Source organism: Oncorhynchus kisutch, linkage group LG2 (assembly GCF_002021735.2).
Source record: "Oncorhynchus kisutch isolate 150728-3 linkage group LG2, Okis_V2, whole genome shotgun sequence".
In the NCBI taxonomy this organism is placed as follows: Eukaryota; Metazoa; Chordata; class Actinopteri; order Salmoniformes; family Salmonidae; genus Oncorhynchus; species Oncorhynchus kisutch.
Genome location: NC_034175.2, coordinates 11,090,338 through 11,100,093, shown reverse-complemented (window position 1 = coordinate 11,100,093; position 9,756 = coordinate 11,090,338). Strand labels below are relative to the sequence as shown.

The window sequence follows — 9,756 nt, the reverse complement described above, 5'->3', positions numbered from 1 at the left end:
CTTGGCAGTGTTGCCATGGAAACCCTAGTCTCAGCACCAGCTAGCTGGATCCCATTGCTGATGATGGCACCACACGGTCTGATGGGTGCATCGCTAGGCTTTCTGCTAACTGTCTGCTGCTGTATATATTCTACCATATAGCATGGCACGTCTTTGTTGCTCAACAACATACATTAGTCTGTTCAATAGAGGAGAATGAACCAATGAAGAGTGAAACATCATTTTGTATGGTGGGGTTTTCACAGTTTGAATGTTAATTCTTGTAGATCTAGCTCTAGGTTCCCTGTCTGTGTCTCTGAGGACCCTTGACCCTTTGGCCTCTTAGCAAAGGGCCCGGAAGACAGACAGACACGCGAAGGGCCATGTTGGGGAGAGAGAGACCCTAAGCTGTCTGTCCAGCCTGCATGGTCGAAAATGTAATGCGTGACTCATCAGACCAAACAGGGGATTAGCTGGTAATGATCTGGCTAATGGTTTTGAAATTGTAATTATCTGCCCTGTGCTGCTACGCTTGGGTCGGGTCTGGGTGGTAGAGACAGAGAGGAGAGAGGGGAGTGGGGGATGGGGTGGGAGAGAGAGAGAGAGGGAGAGAGGGAGAGAGAGAGAGAGAGAGAGAGAGAGAGAGAGAGAGAGAGAGAGAGAGAGAGAGAGAGAGGGGAGTGGGGGATGGGGTGGGAGAGAGAGTGGAATTGAGGGAGAGAGAGAGAGAGAGAGAGAGAGAGAGAGAGAGAGAGAGAGAGAGAGAGGGAGAGGCAGAGACAGAGAGACAGAGAGACAGAGAGAAAGAGAAGGGGCGGAACAGAAAAATAATGTGGCACATTTGAAGCAGACAAATAAATACCTATCACAATCACTGCTACTTTGCACTTATACTCTCAGGTGTCTCTCTGTCTGTCATCTCTAGTGGGGAGTTTATTTGTCCAATCAAGAGCATTTACAGTCTAAGAGCATCATGTAATTTAGGAGAGGATCATGGGTAAAGATATTGCACTGGCTGGGTAAAAAGTGTATTCGTGGTGCAAACATGGACATGTCCTAATCAGAGATTACAGTATCTGATGAAACCATCTGAAACCACATTCTCTTGAAGCAACAATGTTTTATGCTATAGGCTTTTACCTGGGAAAATACCTAAAAACAGAACTCAACTGCTCCTTTAGGCCTACACCAAATCAAGTCATCTGCTTTAGCTGAATATTGTCAGAATGTTCATGTTCAGAACAAGATGTTTGTGACAAAAAGGAAAAGGATTTCATAACAGCTAGTCAACCATAGTGTCCTGTCACTGTGAGTATCTACTGCCACCTACAGAACACCTTACAGAACAGTGTACCAGCAGAGAGACTCAGGCTCATGGTTGCACTGCCACCTTATGGATTACTATGGCCATACGTTTAATATTAGCCAACTACCACTAATAAAAAAGTATGCACAGCGTACCTATTAGCTACACTTCTGACCCAAAATGAACAGTCTATTAACTATAAACTCAAATGTATTAACTATATAAAACCTGACAAAAGGCACAGCAAGCTTGCATGTGTGTGTGTGTGTGTGTGTGTGTGTGTGTGTGTGTGTGTGTGTGTGTGTGTGTGTGTGTGTGTGTGTGTGTGTGTGTGTGTGTGTGTGTGTGTGTGTGTGTGTGTGAGAAACTGGTTTCGGTTGGCCTGGCCGAGTCTGTCTGTTACCCATCCCATGTCCGTCCTTCCTGAACTCCTGCTGTGTCCAGGTGTTGCTCTCGTCAGCACAAGCTTCCCTCCATTACTGCCCAACTGGCCATTCTGCAGCTCTCTCACGCATCTACCGAATGTGTGTGTGTTTGTGTAAGTCTGTGTGTGTGTGTGTGTGTGTGTGTTTGTGTTTGGAGCTTTGAGCACAACACACCGTGGTCAGCGGTGAATGATTGTACCAGGCTGTTAAGTGATGGGAGCAGCTCACACATTGTTGAAGATGATCAAACACAGGCCTGTTTCCCAGATTAACTTTCTCGCTCATGGTTGCCACAATACATTTTTCATCTGAGATTGATTATTATGCATGTTGTTGAATTTCTGACGCACATCAAACCTATAACCCACTGCGCTTTTATTTTGAAGTCACGTGTCAAGAAGAAACTATTCCCATCTAGGAATCCTCTTAGTGAGATTTGACTAATCAGATTATGTAGGGACATAGAACTATCCCTGCACTGACGCTGGTTGGTCATGTCAATACATTCAAACCGTCTTTTTATATTGTTTTGCAGTAGGCCATTGTACGTACAAGGCTCATGTGATACATGGGATAGTCACATTTCTGAATTGTGACAAAATAACTGTAGTCCTATGGAAATTATTAACATATTGGAATGTTAAATCATTCCAACGAAGATTCAGAAGAGGACGAGGAGGAGGGAGATGGAGGAAGAGCGAAATATGTTTCTAATGTGACCATTTTTTTCTCTGGTTTCATACCAGGTAGGCTACGTGTACTAAGTTATAATTTAGCGTTTCCAAATACTCACATTTATATTGCCAAAAATATACCCTATAAAAACATAAATATGAGTCCTATTTTACCTTTATTTACATCGTCTTCGGAATTTTTCTAAGCGCTTTGTACTGTATCAGAGCGACTGTCGAGATTTATCCTTACACTAGATGGCGCTCTAGGTATTTTGGATACAGTTTTACTTGAAGTGTTTTAACAATTTCGTCATCATATTGCGACACCATCAGCAGCTACCGCGGGAATGTAGTTTTTAACAGTGACAACGCCAAATAGGTGTTGTTTACATAGTCAAATATTTTTGAACGAACAATGTTTTGGAAGTGTCATTTGGTTCGGTCGAGATCTAGGTCACCGGTTATTTCATACGTCTGATATTATGGACATATTTGGGCGTTTTGTTGTGAATTTGCTCTTCCGGGGTGCTAGCCAGTCAGCTAGATAGTTAGCTAAATTACTCAACTAGTGTCACTTCAGGGAAATGTGTTTCTTGTGACACAACGGAAACATAATTTCACAGTGGTTCACACCTCCAAGAGTTGGTCCTTTATTGTCGTGTTAATCGAAGACCCGTCTTATACAGGATTCCTCCGGAATTTGGCCTGCTTTCGAAGAGTCGCGATGCTGAACGTCCCATCCCAGTCGTTCCCTGCAGCCAGCTCTCAGCAGCGTGTTGCTCCAGCCGGTCAGTCCGGCAGGAACAAGGTACTGTACCGGTAGTTGACGACATGATTGTTGTGTGAGAGTCATGCCTATAATCATACATAATGTTGATGTTCCATCAATGGATTAGACTATTGTGGTCCTACCATGTGAACGTTCTGTAGTCCAATTTTATATTGAGTTAGAAGACCCTGTATGCAAAGTCAACCTTAAATGGATTGTCATCATGCCACACCCTTTGACACCACTTTACTGAACTGTAAGTGTAAGGCTGTGTTATCATGATACCACCTTTTCTGACTGTGAGGGCTGTTCTTCCATGTTGTTTCAGGTAGCATTGAAGCCTGGCCACAGTCTGATGGACTGGATCAGTGTGGCTAAGAGTGGCCAGGACCTGACAGGGCTGAGAGGCAGACTTATAGACGTCACGGGGGAGGAGCTGCAAAAACACAACACACGTGATGACTGCTGGACCTGCATACGAGGTTACACAAGTTATCCCTATACTGTACACACAAACAACACTGGTCATGGCGTTTTTCAGGTTTTTGTTTCAGCCCAGTACTAACACACTAGATTTAACTAGTCAAGGGCTCAATGCCTTTCCAGGGCTAGAGTTGGAGAAACTGTGGTATTACTTAAATTGTTCAGGGAAATAAATGTGAAAAGTACACATACACACAGTAGCCGCATACTATCTGTTCACAATTCTTCTCTCCACCTTCTGTAGTCCTAATTGAGTGATTCCCCACGATACCCAGTCAAAACAAATTACATGATTTTGGGGATTTTCATTAAATGTAATCCATAGAATAGTCCTTTCAGGGAAAGATTGTATTTGATATTTGTATCTAAAAGCACAATTGAGAAATAGTTAATCAAAGGTGGCATATTTATTCCATTTAGCCTTGCCCAGGCCTCCTTTAATAGCCAATAATGTTTAACCTGTAGATGCTGCAATACAAAGCAAACAGGTGTTTCATATGAGGCTTTACCACTTGCTCTGTAATATGAGTAGTATTTTGATTTCACAAAAAATGTCTTACATTAATTTATGAATATTTAATCACACAACATGAATATAGAAAATATGTTTAAAAATGCAATATATTGTTGAACATTATATACTCTACGGGCTTATCAAAGTTCCAGACTGGGATCTCTGCAAGTTTTAAAGTTATGGCCCCTTTTTTAAATTGGCATAGTTCAGCAATGTAACCAATCACAGCCCTCCTTCTACTTGTATCTTTGCACATTCTGCAATTCACTATTTTGAATCAATCTTCACATTCACTCTTTTGTTAATGCTTAAAAAATGGGTCATAACTAGTAGCAGAGGTCCCGCTCTGGAACTTTGTTAGTCTGTAGAGTGTATAATGTTCAGCCTTATATTAAAACAGTTGCCAATTTCAATATCATGTTTATATTTTTCAATATTCATAAGTTAATGTAAAGAAAAAGTTATTGAAATAAAAATACTACTAATTTGACAGAGAAGGCAGTATAGCTTCATATGACATCAATTTTTGCTTTGTAGCACCTACAGAAGTACCATTATGGAGTCTTAAAGGAAGCCTAAGTTAGGACAAAATGTCATAATATGCCAGCTTTAATAAATCATTTCTCAATTATGGTTTTAAATACAAATGTCAAATATATGTCAACAATTCTTCCTCCAAAGAACTATTACAGTGTGTTTTCTTACGTTACAGCCTTATTCTAGAATGGATTACATTGTTTCCCCCCCTCATCAATCTACACACAATGCCCTATAATGACAAAGTGAAAATAGGTTTGTACAAATGTTTGCAAATTTATAAAAAATAACAAAAAACAGATCTTATTTACGTAAGTATTCAGACCCTTTCCTATGAGTCTCAAAATTGAGCTCGGGTGCATCCTGTTACCATTGATCATCCTTGAGATGTTTCTACAACTTGATTAGAGTCCACCTGTGGTAAATTCAATTGATTGGACATGGTTTGCAAAGGCACACACCTGTCTATATAAGGTCCCACCGTTGACAGTGCATGTCAGAGCAAAAACTAAGCCATGAGGTCGAAAGGAATTGTCTGTGGAGCTCCGAGACAGGATTGTGTCGAGGCACAGATCTGAGGATTGGTACCAAAAACAATCTGCAGCATTGAAGTTCCCCAAGAGCACAGTGGCCTCCATCATTCTTAAATAGAAAAAGTTTGGAACCACCAAGACTCTTCCTACAGCTGACCGTCCGGCCAAACTAAGCAATCGGAGGAGAAGGGCCTTGGTCAGGGAGATGACAAGCACCTGATGGTCACTCTGAGGAAAACTGGCACCATCCCTATGGTGGTGGCAGCATCATGCTGTGGGGATGTTTTTCAGCAGCAGGGACTGGGAGACTAGTCAGGATCGAGGGAAAGATGAATGGAGCAAAAAGAGATCCTTGATGAAAACCTGCTCCAGAGCACTCAGGACTTCAGACTGCGGCGAAGGTTGACCTTCCAACAGGACAAAGACCCTAAGCACACAGCCAAGACAATGCAGACGTGGCTTCGGGACAAGTCTCTGACTGTCCTTGAGTGGCCCAGCCAGAGCCCGGACTTGAACCCAATCGAACATCTCTGGAAAGACCCAAAAATAGCTGTGCATCGTTGCTCCACATCCAACCTGACAGACAGAGCTTGAGAAACTCCCCAAATACAGGTGTGCCAAGCTTGTAGTGTCATACCCAAGAAGACTCAAGGCTGTAATCGCTGCCAAAGGTGCTACAACAAAGTACTGAGTAAAGGGTCTGAATACTTATGTAAATGTTATATTTCAGTTTTTTATTTGTAATACATTTGCAAACATTTCTACAAACCTGTTTTTGTAATTATCTGGTATTGTGTGTAGATTGATGAGGGAAAAAAACATGTAATCCATTTTAGAACAAGGCTGTAACATACCAAAATGTGGAAAAAGTCAAGGGGTCTGAATACTTTCCGAAGGCACTGTATATGGATTACATAGAGTGAAAATCCCCAAAATCATGCAATTTTTTTGGTCTGGGTTTCGTGAGGAATCACTTTCGTAAGGAATCTAACACATTTCATCCTCTCGTTTCCACATGTGCGTCATTGAGATTAAATGCACTCATTGGTAGTCATGGAGTGGGTTGATTTGTCCAAGGACATTGAGTAATAAAGCTTAATTGCATTTGCTATGAAAGAAGATTATGCAGGCTTTAGTGACTAGGACTCTGTCCACTTCTTCTTATTCAGAGCAGAACAGGGGTGCCCTCCCTCCCTTTGTGTGCCTCTTTCTCTCTTCCCTCCCTATACCTCTCCTCTTACCCAAACTCATACACCCACATATGCTTGGCACACAGGAAGAACCTTTATGGACTTAGTTGACAAACAAATAACAACACCCAGCAGCAGCATTAGGTTGGTGAAGAAATATGGAATTACACAACCGTATGCTGATAACATGAATAATAATGAGACATGATGATAATGTTTTCAGATTTGTTGATCACACTCATCAGCACTCCCATAGGGATGTGTGATGAAGGCATTAGCTAACCAATTTAATATCAGTAGGCTATAAGACAGTTATTGGCGGTTGTATACACACATGAAGGTTCCCTGTGGTGAACATACCTTCTCCTCTCATACACAGTGTTTCCCTGCGACCCTTTCTTTTTTCAGGGTCAGTAAGTCACCCAGCTACAGCGTGGGAAGATAGCTCTGTGTTTGTTGGGATAATGTCTCTGTTGGGGATGATAATGTTGTATTTGGTGGGATAATTACTTTTTGTTGAGAGGATAATGTTGTGTTTGTTGGGATAATGTCTTTGAGTAGGGTATGTGTCTTTGTTGTGAGAAGGCTTTCTATAGAAAGAATTGGAGGCTGGGCACAGCCTTCAACTCCCCCTCAACACCATACATTACAATGTGTATAGTTCAATCATAGTTTAATCATTCATAACCATTTATTTGAATGTATTGGCTGAATTCACTGTTATATTTGTCGTTGTGAGTGGGCCCACATACATGTAGACTGACTGTACACTGAGTATACAAAACATTAAGAACACCTGCTCTTTCCATGACATAGACTGACCAGGTGACAGCTATGATCCCTTATGGATGTCACTTGTAAAACCACTTAAATCGGTGTAGATAAAGGGGAGACAGGTTAAAGAAGGATTTTTAAGCCTTGAGACATGGATTGTCTTTGTGCCATTGAGGTTGAATGGAAAAGACAACAAATGTAAGTGCCTTTGAACTGGTTATGGTAGTCAGTGCCAGGCGCACCGGTTTGTGCCAAGAACTGCAACGCTGCTGGATTTTTCACGCTCAACAGTTTCGGTGTGTATCAAGAATGGTCCACCACCCAAAGGACATCCAGCCAACTTGACACAACTATGGGAAGCATTGGAGTCAACATGGGCCAGCATCCCTGTGGAACGCTTTCGACACCTTGTAGAGTCTATGCCCTGACAAATTGAGGCTGTGCTGAGGGCAAAATGTTGCAACTCAATTTAAGGAAGGTGTTCCTAATGTTTGGTATACTCCGTGTATAAGACTGGACATTAGTTTCTGTCAGCAGAGGGCGCTAACTTGTCACACCTCTTACAGTATTACATCTTATACTTCAGTTAGGCTTTTGGGTGAAGACTTTTGGGAGCCACCATCCCTCCAATGCTGGTCATTTCTTACACGAGTTTGTGAGTATTTAGTGAATAAATACTGTTATTTCCTGTGTGTGTCTCAGGCATGGTTTATAATGTGAGCCCCTACATGGATTTCCACCCTGGAGGAGAAGAGGAACTGATGAAGGCAGCTGGGATAGACGGAACAGACCTTTTTGACCAGGTCAGCTCTCATTGGACTCTCCCGAGTTAAAGGACTACCTTGGAAGTTCACATGTTAAAACACACAAGTTCAAAACATTAACGCACATAATGTGTGTTATGATGCCGTGTGTGTCTAAGCTCACTTTCTCCATGTCTGCCTTTGTCCCTGAATCTGTGGCCATATGAGCAGGTCCACCGGTGGGTGAACTATGAGTCCATGTTAAAGGAGTGTCTGGTAGGGAGGATGGCTGTGAAGGCCAGCACTGCTCTCAAAGGTACAGTAACACACAATCCCTCTGTCTCAGGACTTTAATGCACCGTAGTCTCTCTTTCATGCAGGATGTTTTTTGACCCTTTCTAATTTGTCTCCACAGCTCAGTCTGTGATAAAGGACAGCATCACTCATTTAAATGGTAATGTACAAAATAACAATAAGAATAGTGCAGAAAACCCTCCACGATTGTTCTGTACTGTCTGATGTTTGTGTGTGGGTGTTCTATATCCTGTGTGGCTGAAATCAGAGTCCTTACTCTAGTCTCTCTCTCCTCAGGTCTAGCCCCCCCTCCTCCGCCCACCTCCATGCTCCCTCCTGCTTTCCTCACCCCTCCCTCACCCTCCTCATCACTGCAACCCTCAGCCGCCCCGCCACCGACCCAACCCAAAGACGCCCGGCCCAGGTACACTCACAAAACAACAAGAACAACTGTTATGATATTGAGAATGGTGACAGACTGGATGATGTGAGGTGTGATAGATAGATGTGAGAAGGTAATGAACATACTGTATCTGTACAATTATTATTTATTTTTTTAGGTATGACTGGTTTCAAACTGATGTCACAGTCAATATTGTGGTTTACACCAAACGGAAGGTAAACATCCCCACTTTGCAATTTTAAAATGCCAAGATTTGAGTGAAATGTGAGCCAGAATGGGCAGTAGTTGTTCTTTAACCCCCCCCCCCCCCCCTCTTTTCTCTCTTTCCCTCTTCTCCCTTATTATCTCTCCTCTCGCAGCTCCCCAGCTCTGGCTGCACCATAGTTGACCTGCAAGATGGTGTTCTACGGGTGGAAGTTCTTCTGGGGAAAATGTCCTACATACTGCGTCAACGTAAGTCGCAGCTTCCTTTGATACAACATTGTGACTGTCCACTATGCCAGGGAGCTGTTTTCTGACATGCGTTATCGTAGCCGCCTCTTTCAATCTCCTTTCTTTTATCCATCTAATTACAGCCATACTCTTTCTTTCTCCCTAACCATCCTGTACTAGGGGTGTGAACGTTTCAACCAAATTGGCATCGTTAACTGAAAAACTATGTTTATTATTATAGATTTTTCTTATTTCCTCCCATAAAATGTAAATCACAGTGCAGTTATCACACCTAGCACTAACAGCTCCCGATCATCATCATAAAGGGAACATACCTAACGCAAAAATGCTGTAACGTTAGAAGGTGGAGATATGCATCTTTCAAATGATTTGCCACGGATATAAAGCGCTCTGAACTTCATTGTCGTTAACAGTTGGGAAAATGACAGGGATGTGACAGCAACAAAGTCCTGTTTGGCAATACTTTGAGAAGTTAAATGAGAAGGTGATGAAACGCAAACTTTGCGAGGTGGAATTGAGCAACAGTGGCAGTACAGGTGCAATGCTTAACCGTCTGAAAGGGAGGCACCTTATAACCTCTTGAGACTAGGGGGCAGTATTTTGATTTTTGGATAAAAACTGTGCCCAAATGAAACTGCCTATTTCTCAGGCTCAGAAGCTAGAATATGCGTATACATTG

The 9,756-nt window shown here is 42.3% G+C and overlaps 1 protein-coding gene across 2 annotated transcripts in view; it reads left to right on the top strand.

Moving 5' to 3' along the window:
* The first annotated feature begins 2,696 nt into the window (after positions 1-2,696).
* Positions 2,697-9,756, top strand: part of cyb5r4 (cytochrome b5 reductase 4) — a 28,038-nt gene continuing 20,978 nt past the window's right edge. The window contains exons 1-8 of one of the 2 annotated variants that reach the window (XM_020505971.2): positions 2,697-3,192; positions 3,482-3,635; positions 7,887-7,987; positions 8,159-8,243; positions 8,343-8,381; positions 8,519-8,645; positions 8,782-8,839; positions 8,984-9,077. In XM_020505971.2, the coding sequence (XP_020361560.2) occupies positions 3,109-3,192; positions 3,482-3,635; positions 7,887-7,987; positions 8,159-8,243; positions 8,343-8,381; positions 8,519-8,645; positions 8,782-8,839; positions 8,984-9,077 (742 nt within the window). In that variant the 5' untranslated portion in view covers positions 2,697-3,108. The remainder of the gene's footprint in view (positions 3,193-3,481; positions 3,636-7,886; positions 7,988-8,158; positions 8,244-8,342; positions 8,382-8,518; positions 8,646-8,781; positions 8,840-8,983; positions 9,078-9,756) is intronic. The other variant, XM_020505963.2, reaches the window with a different exon arrangement.